Raw genomic sequence first — 21,007 nt, 5'->3', positions numbered from 1 at the left:
TCAGGATTTAATCCTGTACAATATAGTTCCATTTAAAAATTAGGTGCAGATCTCAAATATAATTTAGCTTTACAGATACATCTCAAACATTGGCATGTTTGGTATATGAAGGCGAATAACACTGAACCAGATTAAATGTAACCTTTTAGATTAGTGAATTTATTTGTGCAAGCAGCCTTTTGGAACACAACCTGTTAACTTGTGCATTTTTCACAAGTGAGCTTTAATTTAATAAAAATAAAATAAAATATTTTCTGGGGACAATCCATTTTTTTCAAGACTTTCTGGGTTTCCACATATAAATGTCCCAAAGTGTGGCATGCACAACACACCATGGGCTGCAAGTCTGTGCTGGCTCAGAGCAGTTGACGTTTCGGTCACCATGGCAACCTGTTTGGCGTCACTGGTCTCTACGCTCGGAGAGATTCATGACGTCGCGCATGTACTCGAAGCCAGTACGGAGTGGCGGACTCTCGCAGCATTTACATTCATGGAAAATGAAGTAAATGTTCGGCCCAATCTCAATGGGTTGTAAATGCTGGAGGTTTCGCAGGGCTGGGCCAGAGGAACAGACGACCGAGCCTCTCTGCTAACGTTACACACAGCGTCGGCCACCATCATGGCTGAGGATGAAAGTGAGTGGATTGTGGAGAGCATCGTCGGCTATCTGGGTAGTCCGGAATGGGTCATTCCTGTCACTGACTTTATGGAGCACAAATGCACGGGTGAGAACGACCGTTCAACTTTTTTGAATTTGATCTATTTACATATGGTGAGCTATGGGATGCTAAGCTAATGCTAGCTTGTTACTGTTTGGGACTAGCTTATTTTGTGATTTTAGCGAGCTTTGCTGTTTCACATAATCTATTTGTAGATGAGGTACAAGGCAGAATAAAGTTAGCATTAAGGTTTGCAGCAAAGCTAATTCCTGCTGGGCATTGTTGTAGACCCCCCCCCCCCCCCATGATTATTTGAAAGATTTCCTAAACATTTCAGTTTTATGTGCATTCCTTTGTTATTATTTTGTTTACTTTCTTGTTCATTTCCTAGTTTTTGATGATGAAGATGAAAATAAGTTGTCATACACAGAAATCCACCAGCAGTATAAGACGTTGGTGAGTATGGTCAGATCCCTGCTTCATGTTAACTCTTCATTCCCCCCACAATGACTCATCTGCATTACCCATTATTGGCTCTGAGATTGCTGACTAGCTCAAACTAGACGGCTAAAAGCTGCTTTGCTTCTGCAGGTGGAAAGGCTGTTGGAGAATTACATGCGGGAGGTTGGCATCAGCGAACGGCAGTTTCTGGACGCATGCAGCTCACCATTTGCCAAGTCCAAAACTCTGCAGGTATTTTAAGCTTCATATGCACACCCCTTCCAGTCTGCCAGCTAACCTGAACTGAAAATCACGGATGGGATTTGCTTACATAAGACTATCTGAGCTGGGAACTTGGTGGCTGGTCTCGTTCCTTTCAAAGTAAACGTGTCTTTTGGTCTAATAAGCAAGATGAAATTCAGGTAGTGATAAAATATAAATGTGTGTATAAAGCTACATCAAATGAAAGGTAAAGATTTAATGTCGAAGAAATGTTGAGTCTTTGGAAAAAATTGACTGATTTTAAACTTTTAAAACACCAATAATTGGAAGATTAAGTACATTAAAAAACTTTTTAAAAGATTCCTGATCGACTGCAATCGTAAAATACTGATAACCGTGTTTAGATCTGTGAGCATATTGTTCATCGAATGAAGAAGCAGAGCTCCTGTCCGGACTTTACAACATTATCCATCCCTGCATCTGCTTATTTCAGAAAGAAAACCCAAATCTGTTGTGTGCCGTGACTTGTCTGGGAAAATGGTTTGACTATAAGTGTGGTAAACCTCAGTTTGCCTCATCCTGTTGTCGTTGTTTACATTGTTGTCTTTAATGTGGGCTGCTTAGAGGCATGATAGACGGCTTTGGCGTGTCACAGCAGTGAGGGTGAGAGGTGAGGAACACACTGAGCGGCTCGCACGACCATTTTTCACAGCCAGATGCCAATCAGGCAAGGTTTAGAGTAATGGTTTTTGCCAAGAGGTCCTCTGATAGTATTAACCTCCACAAATTTTCGTTGAGATGCTTCTGTAAAGTTAAAGTAGTATTCTTCCAAAAACAAAGATATGAATCAACATTATGAGTAGTTTTTGTAGTCTTACTTTATTATCTTCTTTTTCTCATTGTATTCTTTAAGATACTCTTTTAGGACAATTAGTATAGTTTTTCTGCTGAAATGTGTCAACAAAGGCAGGTAAGCCTGTAATGAGCCATAGTGCTTTTTTTTTAAAAAGGTGATGGCGCTCCTGGAATCTAACTTCCCCATCTTTGCTTTAAAGCCTGTTGGCACATGCAAAATTGAAGCAAAGCACATTTTCTGTACTAATGATGCAGGATGTTATCTTATTTTCTAAGATGAGGGGGTGATAGTGCAGATCAGACCAACAAAGAGAAACCATTCTCTTGAATTCCTACAGTCAGTCAATCACAAATCAAACTCTCACTCCTCTTGCACAAACTCTGGCAGTTCACGACGGGGATCTTCACGAGTGTTTGGAAGAAAGAGCTCTCAGAAAAGGCTTTGGCAGTATTAGGGACAACATGCAATTCCCACACAAAAAAGGCCTCTGCTGGGATGAAAACAGGGATTTTCTTGTCTGGACACAGTTTGTACCACTACTGATCGATATTTGACTACCACTGCTTTAGAAGAAAACGTCTGAGCCAGATTGGCAGATTCTGAAGTCAGGATTTAAATTAAATCCTTGAGGGCTTCTTCATCTGAAATCATTGCCTCAAAGGAAAATAATTAGGAATTAAATGAGGAAAACAGTTGTATTAAAATTTGCAGAAATGTTGCACAAAATGTATTTTCTGATATACATGATGGAAATAACTTTGCTGAACTGCTGGAGCTGACTTTTTGTTTTATTTATTCTTTGCAAGTTTGGGGTTGCAAGTAGAAAAAGCAAGGGGCATGAGGCATGCAGGGGGAGAGGTTAAATTGCATGGCAAGCAGCTAAGCTTTAAGAACACTGAATGGCATTAAAGACTTGCCAGGCAGCAGCCTAGAAGCGGGGACGACCTTTAATAGAAACAGGAAGTTAACGTAAAAGATTAGCCGTAAGTATCGGCGTGTTTGAAAACATAGCTCAGTTTATGCTGGGTTAGTTGAATGGCTGTAAGGTTGACAGGATAGCAGGTCAAATACAGCATAACTCACTGTTTAAATGAAACACACAGACATGCTCACTGAATTTAAAAACTCAGTCTATTTTCAGCGCTCTGTTTTATTTTTCTGTTTTAAATGCATGACAGAGCAGAGAACCAGGAGAACAAAAAAGAAGAGAATCATGGAAGAGGAATACACAGTAAATAATTAAGCCAGTGTGCTAGTGGTCAACAAGATTAGCTAACCTTCACATATTGGGGTCAGTCCACAGGTTCAACAAGTGGCTTAAATACAACCTTTTTTTAATGAATTGGTTTGGATGAGCTTTTTTTGTTGAGAAAAAATTTCTTCTGGGCTTTTAAAGTTAATTTAGCATTTATTTTATTGTTTGCTTATTTTGAGTGGCAGCAGCTAACAGTGCCCTAAAAACAGAAAGAAAATTAAAAAAAGAAATGAACAATGATTAAATTAGAAATTTAACAAACAAAAAAACAACTGCCAAAATAGTAGTGGTATGGTAGATGAGGACAAATTCAGGGTTAAAAGTTATTTACACAATAAATTCAAGACCACTTTCAATGGCAGCTATTAAATTATAAGATGAGATGAAAGTCCTGCTTCACTTGAACTGTATTTTAGAGTTTTTAAACTTCACAAAAGCTTTTTGGGTTCAGTCAGTTGTAGCAGAAATGCTGCATCGTACATCTTTTTCTTTGTGTTGCTCAGACAGTGTTCCAGCCTGTTCTGGCTACAGACGACTTCCAGATGTTTCGCTCGCTTATGGTTCAGAAGAATTTAGAGCTGCAGCTTCAAGCTCTCAGGGTCATAAAAGAAAGAAACGGTGAGCTGGATGGACAGTTGTGTGGCGTATCTACACACTTATCTTCAGACTGACCCGTAAAGAATGAATGTATTTGTTTGTAGGGGCCCTTCCAGAGTGTTTGACGGATGGTGTGGATGTGATGACAGAGTTGCAGCAGCAGGAAATGAAAATCCTTGAGGAGGTTCTCAAGTGAGTCTTCTTTCTTTCTTCTTTTATGTAAATAAAATAAAAAAAAATCCCTTCACAAATTGATTATTGTTTAGATTTTGTGTAAAAATCATAAGATTTTGACTCAGTTGGTCTTTTTGTATGCATGTACATATATTCTCAATCAGGCATCTCCAACTCTGATCCTCGTGTGCTACTGCCCTGCTTGTTTTACAGCTAACCCCGCTTCAGTAATTCCTGATTAGCTGGATTGAGTGAGCTCAGTTTCTGATTGACTGAACACACCTGATTCAGGTGACCAGTAATTACTGAAGGAAGGGGAACTGCAAAACAAGCAGGGCGGTAGCTCACAAGGAACAGAGTTGGAGGTCACAGTGGACCTAAATTAATAATTGTATGTATTACCAAAATGCATATGTACTTTTTTTAAATTGTTTGTTTTTTGAGTGGGACAACATATCTAAAGCACATGGACTAATTCATAGTTTAAAAAAATAGGTCACAATTTAAAAACTAAGATTTGAATAATATTTACAACTCAAAATCCCATTTAAAAATGGTTGACAGAGAAGAATAAAAAATAAGACTTTTAGGTGTCGCACACTGATTGAAAAACATTTGTTTTTTAGGTCTTGACTTGAACTCTGTCAGAGCAGAAACTTCTCTGACAATATCAGGAGCCTTTCCACATTTTACCTCCATGAAGCTGAAACGTTGCTCTGTAGTTTTGACGCCAGGTTCTCGCATCAGACCACTTCCTGAGCTTCTCAGACTCTCCGCTGTTCATTCGGGGCCAACATGAAGGAGATGTACATTGGTGTTAAACCATGCAGAGACTTGCAGAGCTGCTTTAAACTCAATGCTCTGAGGGACCTGAGGACAGGACTGATGTAGTCCTACTTCCTGGTTTTACTCAGAACCGGAGCAGCAGCATTGTGGCTGAACTGCAGCTGCTTAGCATCCCATTTACTGAGACCAGGGAATGGACCAATATGGTGGTCTAACCAATGAGTTATATCGCTATAGGAGACACGCCCCCTTGGGAAATCTGGCCAACAGTGGCGGAGCGCGACGCTATCTTGGTCGGTGCCCAAATGAAAATGTTTACTATAGCCTTTGGTGGCATCTCATTAGCTTTTATATAATTTACATATATTTATATTGATACATATTTATATATATATATATTATTTATATAAAGTTGTAATCCTAAATATTTGGCAGTTGAAACCCGCACAATGAACTGGTATTTTGCAAAAAATGTGATCACATGCATGCACTGCAGCAGTGACTTGACCTTACCAAGATGGCGGTGCTCTCCTCCCATGAGGAATCACGTGATGTCTCCTCTACCGATAGAACTCATTGGGTCTAACCTGCTGGAATTGAACACGTTAACAAGTGTTTCTGGTTGACAGCACACCTTTGATTCCGTCAATCTTTTTAAGATGGTAAAATTAAAATGCTGATAAAGTTATAGATTTATTGCGACTATCAAGGGTCTGGGCAGAGTCCTTGATTACCCCAACATTTCTAACCTGACTCGAAGGTTTTAGCGAAAAGACTAAAGGTGACATTTTGGCCTTTTCATTTAAAATAAAGTCGATTTTTTTCAGTGATTGTGTAGAATGCAGTGACAAAGTGAGTCCACTGGTCCATAATCACTGGCTGAGAGTAAGATGGAAAACCTCACTGACAATCAAACTAAAGGACTAAAGTGGGCTAGTTAAAATCGGTCAATATTTGTTCATTCTTGTGGCATCAAGACTTTTTTTCCTTTAAGAAAGACTTGATGACACTAGCTTTCAAGATCTTTGGAAATGTTCCGAACTGAAATGAAATGTTAAACATGTAAGTAAGTTGTGGTAGCAAATTGCTAAGGGCACATTTTAGGAGGTATCACATCAAGGGAGCATGTGGATGAACTCAGACCGGAGATAATCTCTTGGACTGTTTTCTCACTGACAGGTGTGAAGTGTTGCAGCTCAAAGTGTCTTTCTGGCTGCAGAGTTGATATCTGGGTTGTGGAGCAAAGCAACTCAAGGACTTCCAGCGTTCCTAAATGGATAAGGCACAGCTTGTTCCTGTTAAAGCTGCCCAAAGTGTTCTGGGTGCAGTATGGATGACCAACTGGACACAAAGAGAGCCAACAATTTGAACCCAAATCAATCTGCAACTAAGTTAAACAAACATATGCACACACACAAGACTTCCAAGTCACCCTTTCTTTTTCATTTTTCATACAGCAACTTGTTTTGTCAATTTAAGCTTGAAACCAACCTGGTCAGATTGCAATTTTAAAGACATTAACCTCACATTTAAGTCACTGTTTGTTCTTAAATAGAAAAAATAGCGAGCTAATTTTCCCTGACTGGAGAAAAACAAAGCTCTGAAAACGATAATATTCCACAATAAGCTATAACACGTACAGCAAAAATAACAGCTCATTTAGCTCACCTTCACTTACCTCCTGCTTTGTTTCTCGTAAAACCTTAAAGCACATTAAAGGTGTTAACACTGCCTCCATATAAAGAGATCTTGATAAACATGACCATAAGTTACCTGGAGAACACTGACTGAGAATGTGGAGCATACAGTCTGGAAGCGGCCTCAACACGACGTTAGTGAACTGAGTGTAGATGCTGATTGGAGGTGAACACATGGCAGAGGACCACAGATGCAAAGTTTGGGAGCAGGAGGAATGCTTTCAAAAGTAGATGCAGCCTGGAGGACAAAATTACAGATGACTGTCAAAATTAAAGGAGAAATTGTTGATTGGCCAAATCATGAAGAGATAGGACCTCATTGGCCCAGAACAGTGTGGATAATAATGAATGAAGGTAAACAGACAGCACGAGGAAGGTAACCTGTATCAGAATAAAAAAAATGATGGTTATGAAATGACACCAAAGCTTCACTATTTTTTAGCAATCTATTTACAGATTCAATCTGATTTTACAAACGCAATTGCAATATTGATCATAATATTAATAATAGGTTTTAGCTCAGACTCCATTAGGTCTTAATAAAAATAATAAAATAAAATAAAACTGTGCTTCGAAAAGTGCTGTACAAAAAAACAAAGTTTAAACTTAAAAAAATAGAAACAACAGTCAGACCATACCATGCCCAGAATGTAAGACAAACAGGAATTGTCTTCAATACTTCCAAAAACATAAAAAATATTAAACATCTGTATTATATGATTCGTTGAACTATACATATCATTTCCCTGAATTGCATTCGGCATGTGCACTTTTCTACCTAGGATACTTTATTAGTACCTTGAATCCATCCTTAAAAGCAACCTACAGCTTTTTTTTTTTTTATTGAACTGGTGAGATAATATTAATCATTGTCACTATTTTAGTTGTATTAACGCAATCTTGCAACTTTATTATCCTCATACCAAATTGTCAATCTGGAAATTTTTCAATCAAGGAGATTTTTCCCTGAAGGAGACCCAAAGTTGTAATCCTACACAAAATCCAATCAAAAATCTGTTAAATCCACAAAAGATCTACAATTCAAATCTGCAGACTTATTGTTTTTTTAGGTTTACAGCCTCTGACTGCTCTTTTTTTCTTCAGCAGTTGTCTGTAGATGCTCGGCTCTCAGAGCTCCTATCCTTGCTCCCTAATGGGATTTTGCCTGTGTCGACCTGACCAGCAGAACACAGAGAAGACAGTGGAAATGCATTTAAGCTCCTTATCTCTCTGCTTATTTAGGTTAGCGATATTGACACTCCTCAAGCAACTGAGAAAATAGTACTTTTATCCAGTTTGTCTTACTAGGTTGCCTTGGCTAAATATCAGCTCTAGGTTATCCAGCTTCAAGTCCCTTCCAGATTACTGCAGCATGATCTGTATACCGTAATCAACTTCAGAAGGCTTAGTCACCCCTAAGCACACACCAGTATAGAGCAACACAGTTTCTTTTTAAAGCTGCACTTCTGTTATTTTCTGACATTGGTTTGGCATTACAGCAGCTGTTCTCCTAATCTCATTTGAATAATAAGGTTATTAAAAGATGATCTACCGTGATAGCTTTGAATGATGATAATCCTGGAGGTTGATTCACAGTTCTTACAATATTCAAACAAAACTAGAGGTTACATTTAAAAAAAAAAATCAATTTTTGAAATATAGTAAAAGAAGAAGTTCCTGTATTTATCCCATACTTACTTATAAAACATCTACAAGAGTGTAACAGACTACTTATGTATTTTTTAAGAAATAAAATAACTAAAAACTGTTGGGTAGTTATGGAACATCGGCCAGATCCGGGTGTCTTATGGGGTGTCCTTTTTTCTCTCCTTTCAGTTTTGTCTCCCTATAGTGATATTTTGCTGAAGTCTTTGCTAAAGTCATGTTGGATAATAACAAATGTGATTTATTATAAATGTTAGATCCAGTTTGTGATAAAAGTAGAGCATTGATTTTCATATAGACATCATTGTCTTTCTTGAATATTATGTGTTCTCAGAATGCTTCATCAAATATCGTTAACGTAGCAAATGAACATTTTTTCTATATCTCATCATTTATCTTTAGAAAGTCCAAAGAAGAGTATGAATTGGAAATGTCCAGGAGGCGGCTATTAGAGGAAGAGGTTGGTTCCACTTCCAGCACCTGTTCTGATAAAGCAGTGGGTGAACATGATGAAGACAAGAGCCCCACATCCGCTCACAGCCAAAGGGGCAGCGCCTCCAAGGTAAGAGAGTCCGATTTCTCCGTGTTATGCAGGTGTCTGCACTTTGATCAGCCAAATGAAGGCCTGCACTTCATTCACCTTTTCATCAGCCATCAAAAAGTGCTCCCTTTAGTGATGTCTAATGGTAAAACTGTAGATCGCAACCACCGTAAATTAAAAAGGAAAATAGTGCAAAAGGGTTTTCTAGGTCAGGACATAGTTACTGCAGAGCAGCAGGGGTTCATCAGAAATTCACGTCTGAGTTGTCGGCGGGACCATTGGGACCATCTCACTTACGTTTATTTCTTTTCAGATCACCAGCAGTCCTGCCAGAGACGACAGTAAGGAAACCGAAAAGAAAAGTGCAGCTAAGAGCAGCTCTGCTTCCAAGCCTACATCAGGTATCATCTGCTCGCTCCAACAGAGAGCGCTTTTCCAGTATTATTATTTTTTTACCACAGCCAACAAAACAGTACGAACTGAACATGTTTGTGCAGATTGTGGCAGTAACAGTGCACAGCCCAGAGTGCTTCCAGCAGTCAGAGTTCCAGGAAGGTCTAGTGAGCCCTCCAGCACTAACGGCACTCACGCTGTAGAGCCAAGCGGCGGCCCATCTGCAGCTGAGGCTTACCTGGAGGAGGCATGCAGGGAAGCTGGCTTCTCTAATGGATACACGGTGAGACTGAGCTCGCTACAAAATTACAGTTTAAGTAAGGAGTCAGCTGCAGCAGATCTGTGGGAATCAAGAGATTTGCAAATAGTTCAAAAGTAAAATGCCTATTTAAAATTATATTGTTGGCTTCTTATTCTTAACCTTTTATACTATGTTGTGAGTTTGGATCAGATAGTTATGCATTCACATACAGAGAACTTGAAATAAAAAAATAACTGAAGTAGCATTTCCATGCCTTGTGCAATCTTCATCTCTGCTCCTGCACAGGAGTTATCAGCATTGCAGCAGGAGCAGCTCCAGCAGAGGGCAGCATATCTGCGTCAGCAACGGGACAAGCTGCAGGCTTTGAAAAAAGACCTGCAGAAACCCAATCAGACGACCTCACAAGAAGAAACGCCAACCAGCTCCACGCCATCTCCCACTCCGGTACATCCACCCCGTTCCGTAACATTTTTATTCATACATGACGAATTTTAAGGGATGAAAAAAAATGTCCTTTTTATCATGACAGTCAGTTACTTGGTAGAGAACTTTAAAAATCTTCTTCTCATGTCATTAATTCAACTCATCTTCATGTACCCTCCTAATCGTCATTTTTTTCTTTGACCCCTTTTTTATGTTTTTCTATTCCCACTCTTCCATTATCTGGTCCGGCAGGAGGCAGTCGGGCAGTCCCAGAGGAACGGGACCAGTTCTCTTCCTCCTATTGCTTCTTCTCCTCCTCCTTCTCCTCCTCCACCACAACTATCTGCTAACTCCTCCAAGCAGAAGGTGATCAGACCACAAGCTGTCTGATGTGACACCACTAAAAAAAAAAAAAAACACCCTGCTTGTGTCTTCCCCCCTTGCTTTGTCTACCACTTTAACACTCAGCTTCCTCTTTGAAACAGAAACACCTGTACACACATACCCGGCTGCATCATAATAGTCTTCCCTGCTGCTTCTCCTCCCCGTCAACATTTATTTTGAAGCTGCTCTTCATTGCTAACGTCTGTACCTGGTGCGGTCTTTCTTTGCAGGAGCTGTCTGCAGAGGAGAGGAAAAGGCTGCAGAAAAGAAAACACCTGGCTGACAAGCTGAAAGACGAAGTCATTAAAAAATAATCCCTCACAATGCAAAACCTCCCAAAAAAATGTCCTCCAGTAATCAATCACTTCCCTCACAGACCTACAGAGTACCTCACCTGCTGATCTTTTTTTTTTTTACTCAAGACTTTAAGAAGCCAATCATCATGTCTGTTCAGTTTTTTCATCCGTGTCTTTAGTACAAAAATGTATATATTGTAAAATACATATTATTTGTAAGATATAGATCCCATATAAATGTAGGAAAAAGGACAGTGGCCCATTAAGCAGCTGACTTTTGTTCCCTAAAACACCAAATTTACCAGTGCAAGTGAATATTTTTATATTTTTGTCTTTAAAAATACCTTTTAGTTAAAGTACCTTTTAAGTATTGCGATTTGAAAAAAGCAATAGACTTATGATTAATTCACTTGTGTAAATTTTGCAGTTGGCAATGCACATTTCTTCTCACTCACAGATGACATAGAGCACATCTGGCCTGGGTGTCGATAAGTTCTCCAGTACCAATGACCTGGACCTGTTCCCAGCCTTGTTTTCCTTGTTTGCATCTTTAAAGGAAGTCTTTTTGTAATGGAGCTGAGGGAACAGAGCTGCTTTTCATGAGCATTGTACCATTTACCTTCAAAGCCATTGGGAGTCTGTACTTGATGCAGCTCCATTTTGACTAGTAGTGATACTTTATGATTCAATAAATTCACCTGTTTTTTTATGATTTGGAATCCATGCAGTTGGTGTAAAGAGCTGGTGGTAGTGGTGTACAACTTGCTAGATGAAGTACTTTCAAAATGTTTTTAATCTCAAAATATACCAAATATACAAATGTTTAAGATGGGTAGAGGGATTGATGCACTTGATACAAGTTTTAGAGGAAAATTGGTCATAAATTCAACAGACAGGAAGACACAAAGTGACAGTTTTCCTTGAGAACAAACCCCTTTTGTTTTAGGTTTTGAACTAATTCACAGGAAAAACAAAAACAAAGTTACTTAAATGTTGGGTTTCTTTTGAAAGCTCTAGAAACAAAAATAGAAGTTATATAGAAAAATGTTGCTACATGAAGCCTGTTATTTACTGCAGTTGCAGACACCAATTCATCTCTCAAGTCTGTTTATAACACAGGACTACCAAGGCTTTTCCTCCTTTTTTTTAATATCAGAACTTTAAATTTAAACAAAGGAGTCTCATGGTAGCAATTTCTAATTTCAAAACTAAAATATGGTCATTTAGCCAAACAGAGCAAATATTTTAATTGAGTTACTGCACAGATGTTTGCTTATCTCTAAATTAATATTTCAACCTGAAATTGAGTCTGATAAAACCAAGGTTATTTATCATCTACCTGGAGGAAAAGAACAGCTGAAGTCTGCCACCAGGTGAACATTGAATGTGGAGCAAAAAGAGCTAATTCAACAAAGTCAAACTTCAGACACCTTTAGAATGTTGCAAAAGTGACTTTACTGTAAGTTTTAATGTTATTTTTTCAAAACCAGCATTTGCAACCTTTCTGTATTTTACATTAAATCAAAAAAAAAAAAAAACACTGGACAGAGAGTTGAAAAGTGACCCCCACCGTTTTGCACAATGACCAAAAAAAAAAAAAAAAAAAGTACAAGCAGGTGGGTGTCTCTAATCCCTTTCTAAATCACAGCAATAAATGATTAAAAAGGGGAAGAAAAAGAACTGTACAGTACTTTGACAAACTCATGAAATACAGGACTTCTGGCTAACACAGTCTTGTGAGACGATGTTTGTCTTGTGTGCCTTCACTTGAAACTTTCGCCATGGCTTTTAAGGTTCGAGTCCTGCTCCAGTGGACTAAGCAGACCAGGAGTTTGCCGTTTTTTTCCACTTTCTTTCTCTAGTCGGTATTATTTTAAGCTGCCTAGACCCATCTTTCTGATAAAACTAGTAAGAAATGGTTCTGTGGCAGGGTAGCAAACACACGGCTTCAGCCAGTCAAGCTTTCTACTTCTACTATGGCTAGTCCTGCTAGCCTGACTGGCCAGCTCGATGGTTTGTACACTGGCTGGTTGTGTTGCTTCCTGTGCCTCTGGAGCTCATTGGTGTGGCTGGAGAGCGATAAGTTCACATGAGAACCGCCGTGTGATCCTTGGCTGCTACAGACTCCTCGCCACGGTTGCAACAGCAACGCAGTGGAAGCGGGAACCACTCTGGCAAAGACTTCCAACAGCCTCTGGTTGGTATGTAGAAATTGGAGGATAACAGGGGAAAATGAAAACAAGGAGAACAGAAAGAGGTTTTCCCGAGGTATAAGAAAGCAGAATCTTTAGTTTTTAGGAGGGTTGGCTCTTCCAGGAAAGGCCAAAAGAAAAAGCATTAAGAAAAAAATAAAAACAAAACCAACAGCCATGAGGATCACAATGATCTGCCTATCCAGGGGAGAACTCCCCTACAACTCCAACAGATGGAGAACAGTGCAGCCGAGTTCTGGGTAAGGCGGGTGCTCGTCCTCCAGACCGACAGATGGCACAGGCAGACCGAGGACCGAAGGAGAAGGGTTTGGAGGGACTTTGTGTCCATCCACAACGGCAAATTGACTTTAAGAGCTCAAACGGGGTCGTTTTCTTGGAGACTGATCTTCCTCCTCTTCGTCATCTTCTTCATCTTCATCATCAGGATAATCCACCAAACCTACGACAAGACTGGGCTAAGGGGAAGAATGGAAAGAAAAAGGAAACCTTTAAGTAAAAGATAACAATGGCTTCTTGAAGACATTTTAAGAAGTATTACCTTCACAACACACGTAGGAGGCAGAGCAACTGTTTTGACGGAGGACGACGGACTGCTGTTTGGAGTGACGACCGGAGAAGCAGGAGGGATTGCAGCTGCCTTCCCATTATTGGCACCATTTGCTCCGTTGGCAGCACCTGCAGATATAAAGATACTGATAAAGTTGCAATCCACAAAAAATAAAAAAGGTTCTTCTGGATATTTCTGCCAGTGCAGCTTACCCTTTTTGGTTTCCATGAACTTGCCGTAGCTGTCAGAGAAGTCATCCTCCATCCTTTTCTCCGTTGACTCTCCATCTTCATCATCCTCATCGTCATTGAACCACATCTCTTCATCTTCATCCAGCGATCGCGCATCTCTGCGATATCTACAGGGGAAGAAAACAGATTTACCAAACAGTTTAGCTTCTATGTAACAGAAAAGTGAAAAAGAGAATTTTTTTATAAATTCTTGAAGATGCAGATCACATCAATAAAAGGACTGTATCTCAGACTGCTCACCTGTTGAGTCTCTGACTCTGTCTGTCTTTTTCCTGTTCGTAACGCCCTTTCAGGCCCTTAAAGGTCTGAACATACTCAATGGGTTCAAGTGCTTTGTAAAAGTTATCCACAATGTGAGCGATGAGTGATTTGATGTCCTCCTAAAAAAAGACATGTAGAAAATCTTAATTTTGTTGCAAACACAAACACATGTTGCAGTTGGAGCTTTTACGCACCACTTTAATGAACTCAAAGAGCTCAATGATGGCTGAGTTGAGGAGGTTGTATCGAGTGCCGTTGTCCAGCAGGGCATTTATGACAGGCTCAAACAGGTTCCCTTTGATGATGTAGCGGTTGTAGTACTCATCTTTCAAACCAATGATTCTGCGCATGAAACGCAGGGCACCTAAAACACAAAACAAATACATTATTGTGAAAAACATTACACTCGAAGAAAACAAGACTGGAAGCTTGGGCTGCAGGTCATTTGCTCCTGGATGGACTTACAAAGAGCAAGAAAGGTGTGCTTCGAGTTCATGAGCACCAGCACTCTCCTGAGCAGGTCTTTGTTCATGATGTAAGTCTTGATGTGGTAGGTGTGGTGTTCCACGCAAAAAGTGAGCAGCTCCAGGATCAGAGCCAACAGCTGAGCTGTCTGGAAGTTGTCTACAGAAACAAGAAAACGACTTATGTTTACTTACACAACAAACCAAGGCTTGAGGCAGTGCTTCACAATTAGTTTTTTGCAAGGAAGAAATAGGTAAAAAACATTATGCTGATTTTTTTCAAAATGATTATTTATGATATCATATAGTGCAGCTGTTTTCCTGCTGTCTTCATGTCAAATACTGACACCAACTAAACGACAGGCAGACAAAGAATACATTTATGGAAAATACAGAGACGTCATCAAAATGTCTACAATAGTTCTTAAAGAATGACATTATTAGCATGAGGTGAGTAATCTAAAGGCACGTGATGATCCTGGTGTTGCGCAATCTAGCGCTCCGCATGCGCTGTTCAACCTGCAGCCTGAGCGCACTACCCCTCCCCTTTCATTCTCACACACGCTGTCTGTGACAGCAGACAGGAGCAGCTGCAGGGACGGCAGTTCACAGGTTTCAGGCTGTTATAAACTCTGTCATATAACAGATAAGAGTAAATCAATAGTGGCGCAGATTTTATTCCAAGCACTGAGCCGCTGTCACTACAGCGCCCCGTTAAATTTGCGCCCCAGGCAATTGCCCGTATTACCTGTGCCTGAAACCGCTACCACTGCGCGGCCCCCCCTGGCATCGCCCCACTATTTGAGAAGCACTGGCTTAAGCGAACCTGTGTACTCTGAGTAGTAACGTTTCTAGAAACTGTGCTGTACACAGGCTGGAACATTTACTGCATTAACACCCACCTGGACAGACAGGGTTGATCTTTGTGGATCCGTCTTGCTGATCTGAAACATCAATATCTGCATAAATCAAACAAGACCTTTTCCCATACAGCAGAAGAAAAACAGCAAAGTCCCAAGTTTACCTTTCGTGGTCTTGTCATGTGCCGTGTTGGCCAGCAGAGGAGCAGTGAGCACATGCATGCAGTACTTGTAGAAGAAACTCAGAAACTCAGTCTTCTCTGTTTTCTATCAAAACATGAAAGGAGAAAAAGACATGAAAATTTAATCAAAACAACAATCAAGCTTTATTTTTTTCATCAAATGTATTTTTTTTTTTTACTTTAGGTCAACGATCAAGATTTCAGACCAACTATCAATAATCAGCTGGAGTTCACAACGAATCTATGAGGCTTTTAGGTTGAAAAGTAACAATTTGCTGTTAATTATTTAACATAAAAATGTTGAAATGAGCTACAAGCTCAAACCGACCAAACCAAAAGTGTTTTCAAGAATGAACATCAGAAAAAAATAATTACATTCATGTAAAATAGAGGAATCCTTTTTTCTGTGTAGTTGTGTGGAGCTTACATTGGTGGAAGCCAGCATGTTTTCAGGATCAATGAGAGTCCTGAGAAGGCCCATCAGCTGAACAGCTCCTCCTAACTCTGGGTCTGAGTCACAGATCATCTGCTTGATCACCACATTTATCAGCAGAACATCCTGACACACAAGCACAAAGGGAAAACAATGAGGAAAGAAAATCTGAAACGTATACTGTGATGTTTCTAAGAGTAAGTAAACAGAGTTTATAGTAATCAAAACGGCATATAGATGAACTTTCATAAGGATTATTGAAATGGGGTTTAAAAAAAAAGCAACAAACCCCTAATTGCTGATAACACTTCAGAAATATGGTTTCATATTATCCAACTTAAAACCCACTTGATTTATTTATTTTGTACAACAATATAAAAGTAAAAACAGCACAACACTTTCAAAAATCAGTACATTTATAAATCAATATCACTGTGGATACAGGTTAAACTCAAAGCAGAGCTTGCTTGTGACAGATGAATCCAAACTTACGTCATCCGTCTGCTGAGGCTCCTGCATGACAAACTCTCTGACCATGGAGGGGCTGAATTCCACCAGGTAAGAGAAGATGTCTGTAGCTGCTGCCCGTACTTGTAGGTCATTCATTCCCTGATAACAACAAATTGGAAAGTGATGATGCACGCATTCCTCTGAATCATCCAAAAGCCAGCATTTTAAACAAAAAACAGACATACCATTACTATTTCCAGAGCAGGTAAAATCCCCAAATTTGCCAAGGTTTTAAAAAAGGCATCCCTGTTTTGTGGTTGCAAAGTTTGGGAAAAAGCACAGAATTCCTTGACAAAGTTCACCTAAAAGTGAGAGGGAAAAAAGGACAAAAAGAAAAACGTAGTAAGTAAAAAAAACCAACATATTTAACCCTAATTTCCCTTGTTCTACAATGCTTTTTTCCAGCGGATGTCAATGATTACACCTGATCCAACAAAACAATTCAAATTCAACAAATGCTATACTATTGAATAAGGAAATGAACTAAGACAGTATTTACTCAAACTTCAAAATTAAAGACCAACCATTAATGCTTTCAAAAAAACAATAGTACAAATATTAAACATTTCCATTCGACTATAATGGAATGTAATCTTTGAAACCATGCCGTTTACAAATAGATTTTAAACAACAAATAAAGGGTTTAGTGAAGCATGTTGATGATTAACTTACCAACTCTCTCCTTTTACTGTCATCTGTGGCTTCATCTGTAAGCTGTGCAAAGACCTCTGTTAGGAACTTCTCATCCTCCTGTGGAAAACAGGGAAAACAGTTCAGGTATAAACAAACAGAATGACAGAAAAAAACAAAAACAAAGGAGAAGCTGGAAGGTTTAAATATTTAATTCTCTTTCACACTGTCGCCCACTGACTATGCCTTTTGTTTATTAAATAAAACTTTACAGAGAGTTGGCTCTATACACACAATTTCTAAAAAAATTGATACTAAAAAAAATGAGACGGTCATTTTTTCAATCCAAACACCATATGTTCTCATTAAAGTGTTCTAATGTATTTTTAACCAACTGCGGTTGTCTCTTTGCCAGGACTCCCTTGGTATTATGCCGGCTAAATCAAGTAAATAAATAAATAAAATGAAGTGTGAAAAAATTGAGCAATTTCAGATCAAAATTAAAAACCTGGAAGAGATCATGCAAGAGATTGGAAGAAACAGGAAATCAGTTGGAACTGATTACACCATGGAAACAATACAAACAGTGAAGAGTGCCGGAAGTTATTTTTAAAATATATATATAAAAGACAACTAAACTATTACTATCAGGTAACATTAAAAAAAAAGTTAAAAACAGAAGAAATCTGAGATATATGATGAAAATCTCAAATGATCATCTTAAACTTTTATGTGAAAATGTATTAAGACATTATTATGGAAACAATAGAGGGGGACACATTATGACAAAGCAGGTTGAAGCTTTGTAGAACAACTCATTCTCTTGGCACATTCTAAACGCTGTCATTTTTTTAAACAAATATCTTGACTTACAGTGAACTTTTCAAGAAAATAATGCAAAACACACTAGCACAAGTATTATCCTGTTCAGTTTCTCTCAATTATCTCCTATTTATGTAGAGAACACATTTTTAAAATCACAATTTCATTTTTTTGCCATAAATTTTTTTGTATTAGAAACTGGAGAGAGTACATTAACGTAGCGAACAACAGAAGATACAGACTGTCCAACAGTCAATGTGCAGAATGTTGATTACATCTTAAAAGAATCCCTTTTAATAGAAAACATTTTAATTTACATTGTTAAATACATTAAACTGAAACTTACACTCACTTTAGCCTGGTTTAGATCCTTACCTGCAACATACTGACAATCTCCACTTTGTTGAAGAAAATGAAGGACGTGAGGGTGGACAGGAAGTTCTCCTCAAACACTGAGGGTGTAGGCAGTATTATGTCCTGGATGTATTGAACTCTGTAGGTCTGGTGGATTTTCTGCCGCAGCTCAGAGTCCGTAATCGGGATCACTTCCTTAAATTTTGCGGTCTTGGTCAAGAACTCCCGATGTCTTTTAGGCTGAACCAATGCTGGGTCATACTCAAGGCAACCTACCACATCCATGATACAGTCATCCGAGAACATCACCTCAAAAAGGGCAGCTTTGTTGAGGAACAAGACTCCCCGCACAACCTCATAGAGGTGATGCAAGCCTTCTCTGTTGTCCAGGTCCTCGCATACTCTGAAGAGACCCAGCAGTTTCTTTATGTAGCCCTCACTCATTAGAGCCAGTGCAAGTTTTTCGCGCCGAATGGGTGAGGAGAGAACAGAGGTAACCAGGTCAGCGATTTCCTCAAGTCGACCTAGTTCACATGGCGGGAGCTCAACCAAGTGGCTTGTCTCTGGAATTTCCTCAAAGTGGTCCTCCTCTGATTCATCGATGGGATCCTGAGTGATGTCCAGAGCAGGGTCTTTGCCTTGTACCTGAGCAAAAATAATAAAATAAAAATCACATATTTAAAAAAAAAAATTTACAGTAAAGAATCATGAACTCCCTTACTTGGGATACTGGTAGTAAAAACTGCAAAACTCGCAGCATTCTTATACATTCTAAACGTATGTGATACTTGCAGGTATGAGCCACAGCTAAAAATAAACTTATTTTTTTTGCTAAAATACAATGTCAAACTTTAACGAGTTAAAAGACCAAAACCCTCAATCCCTTTATTTATAAAAAAATATATATGTTATTTAACATGTTTCAATCGTTATACAGTAACAGTTACAAAGTCCCACCTGACAGGAACGTTTTTCAAACATCAAAGAGAAGGGACACCAAGAAGGAGGGACATGCTGAACTGTCTTTATTTGTAATTACCTGACAGATCCTTTCCCAAATCTCATCACAGCCAGCCTTTTCCTGGAAGCTTAGAGCAAGATCGTAATTATCCGCTTCTGACCAAACAATCAGTGTGTCCTGAAAGAAAAGAATGAAACTTTTTCCTATTACCAAAAATACAAAAATAGCAACAACAACAATTGTCTTCAAACATATTTTACATTAAAACTTTAAATAAAGCTTAATTTAAACCCAGAATGTGTGCCTTAATCATTGTACTCATACAAAAATACAACCAACGACTTTGTTTTTAAATGACTGAACAGGTGTAGAAAAGTAAAAAAAGAAGATACTTCTGTGTACATAGTTGTAGATGTACCTCTTCTAAATGTTTTTAGGGGTAGAAAGATATATTTTTCTTATTGCTGCTCCCTTTCATTTCCCCTGCATAAGATGTCTAGTATTGTTTTAATGTATATGTTTTCTTGTGGTAATGAAATACCACAATTGTGTTATTCCTAAGGTTGAACAATTGTACTGATGATAAATATAACAGTATTTCACATTACAAAGTCTTCAAGTAAAAAAAGCTTAGTATACTAGCATAATTACACATCATCTATTCCCAACTTTCTTACAACAGAATAACCACAGAGGAGGAAAACTTTACTATTATGCAATAGCTTTTCAATTGTAAGACTCAATTAAACCAAGTATAAAACTCCTTAATTGTTGAAATATTAAATACTTACCTGTTGTTTCTGATATGCAGTATTCGGACTTATCTTTGATTCCAACAACAAAGATCCTAATAAAAAACAGAATTGCTTAATTTTCAGAGTGGTATGAAACTATTTACAAACCAATTAACTATTTGCCAACAATAGACGTATGAACCACAATGATGATTAGTTCAAAATAAGATCAGAATAACAGCTAAAATAAATACAGTAGTTTATGAACCAAATTAATACAGCCTGACGTAATAGTAGCAGAAATAGAGCAATATCCATGAATAGATTAAGTTTATTACAACGAGCAAGTGTAAACGTGTGCGCCGCGACTTTGAGGGGGGGCCCATGCTACTACGACCAACCAAACCAACTAGTCGTTGGAAATGAGGACTCTCCGGAAAAAGAAAAACAAACATTTGACTTCATGTTTTCAAAGTAAATATATACCAATTGGTCTAAAACAATTAATTTAGTGACACACAACGCTACACCAACTGCATAAATACATCCACCAAGTCAGAAATGCTATCAAACTAAGAGCTTTGCTATTTAAAATATAGCATGCTAGTTAGCTAATGCTAACAGAGAACTTACCGTCCGATTCGGCTCGAACTAGCAGTGATATTCCCCTCAGTCGTTCCACAAACGTAGATGAAACATGACCTGTACCCCGATCGTCCCACTGCCTGTCTTCATTTAGCGTGTATACCTTTACTCGCCGCCGAGTGTCCGACATGGCTAATCGAATCGGAGCTAGCAGGCTGCTAAGCTATCACCTCACCCCGTTTACTGCTTTCCTCGACCTGTTAACTTTGTTCCCACCTGCATGTTACAAAACATGCCAGTCTAGGTTGACGTTTACAGTAGTAGTCGAATATATCTCGCAAACATATCACGTTTGCGGTTATAAATCCAAATAGACAGTCTGATTTCAAACTGAGAAATTTAAAGAAACAACTCTGATGGCCTTCTTGCTAACGTCCACGGACCGCCATCTTGTAATCCGATCTTGTGCTCTTTTTCATCGCGGATGTCAATCATGCGCTAACTGCCGTGCGTGGGGCGGGGCTTATTCCTTCAGGCAACTGGGAATTC

At 38.9% G+C, this 21,007-nt stretch overlaps 2 protein-coding genes across 4 annotated transcripts; one reads left to right on the top strand and one right to left on the bottom strand.

The window, feature by feature from the left end:
- Positions 1-384: 384 nt before the first annotated feature.
- On the top strand, positions 385-12,189 carry cfap36 (cilia and flagella associated protein 36). 2 transcript variants are annotated; one of them, XM_011484301.3, is made up of 11 exons: positions 385-725; positions 1,051-1,115; positions 1,251-1,352; positions 3,937-4,051; positions 4,135-4,222; positions 8,755-8,914; positions 9,207-9,294; positions 9,391-9,569; positions 9,834-9,992; positions 10,224-10,337; positions 10,586-12,189. In XM_011484301.3, exons 1-11 carry the CDS (start codon positions 536-538, stop codon positions 10,667-10,669), a joined length of 1,344 nt encoding a protein of 447 aa, XP_011482603.1. In that variant the 5' UTR covers positions 385-535; the 3' UTR covers positions 10,670-12,189. The 2 variants fall into 2 exon arrangements, with proteins under 2 accessions (XP_011482603.1, XP_004077093.1); XM_004077045.4 differs by lacking the exon at positions 10,224-10,337.
- A 47-nt stretch (positions 12,190-12,236) lies between these two features.
- Positions 12,237-20,948, bottom strand: ppp4r3b (protein phosphatase 4 regulatory subunit 3B). Of its 2 annotated transcripts, none has more exons than XM_020709436.2 (16): positions 20,507-20,948; positions 19,931-19,986; positions 19,218-19,316; positions 18,200-18,823; positions 17,045-17,122; positions 16,558-16,674; positions 16,355-16,471; positions 15,857-15,988; positions 15,412-15,514; positions 15,290-15,346; positions 14,389-14,547; positions 14,118-14,287; positions 13,903-14,042; positions 13,624-13,769; positions 13,403-13,539; positions 12,237-13,319 (listed from the first exon to the last, which is right to left on the bottom strand). In XM_020709436.2, the coding sequence occupies exons 1-16, from the start codon at positions 20,646-20,648 to the stop codon at positions 13,212-13,214; spliced, it is 2,385 nt and encodes a 794-aa protein (XP_020565095.1). In that variant the 5' UTR covers positions 20,649-20,948; the 3' UTR covers positions 12,237-13,211. The 2 variants fall into 2 exon arrangements, with proteins under 2 accessions (XP_020565095.1, XP_004077092.1); XM_004077044.4 differs by having other exon boundaries at positions 15,290-15,331.
- Positions 20,949-21,007: the final 59 nt, after the last annotated feature.

Source organism: Oryzias latipes, chromosome 15, assembly GCF_002234675.1.
Source record: "Oryzias latipes chromosome 15, ASM223467v1".
NCBI lineage: Eukaryota > Metazoa > Chordata > Actinopteri > Beloniformes > Adrianichthyidae > Oryzias > Oryzias latipes.
This window is presented reverse-complemented; position numbering and strand designations above follow the sequence as displayed.

Excerpts from the sequence above, each read along its gene's own strand:
- cfap36 (XM_011484301.3), top strand. The coding sequence starts at position 536 with ATGCTGGAGGTTTCGCAGGGCTGGGCCAGAGGAACAGACGACCGAGCC. Across the intron at positions 4,223-8,754 it reads ATCCTTGAGGAGGTTCTCAA|AAAGTCCAAAGAAGAGTATG; the intron begins GTGAGTCTTCTT and ends ATTTATCTTTAG. Across the intron at positions 9,570-9,833 it reads GCTTCTCTAATGGATACACG|GAGTTATCAGCATTGCAGCA; the intron begins GTGAGACTGAGC and ends GCTCCTGCACAG.
- ppp4r3b (XM_020709436.2), bottom strand. The coding sequence starts at position 20,648 with ATGTCGGACACTCGGCGGCGAGTAAAGGTATACACGCTAAATGAAGAC. Across the intron at positions 15,989-16,354 it reads AGCCTCAGCAGACGGATGAC|GATGTTCTGCTGATAAATGT; the intron begins GTAAGTTTGGAT and ends CTTGTGTGTCAG. Across the intron at positions 14,043-14,117 it reads TCTTTGAGTTCATTAAAGTG|GAGGACATCAAATCACTCAT; the intron begins GTGCGTAAAAGC and ends GTCTTTTTTTAG.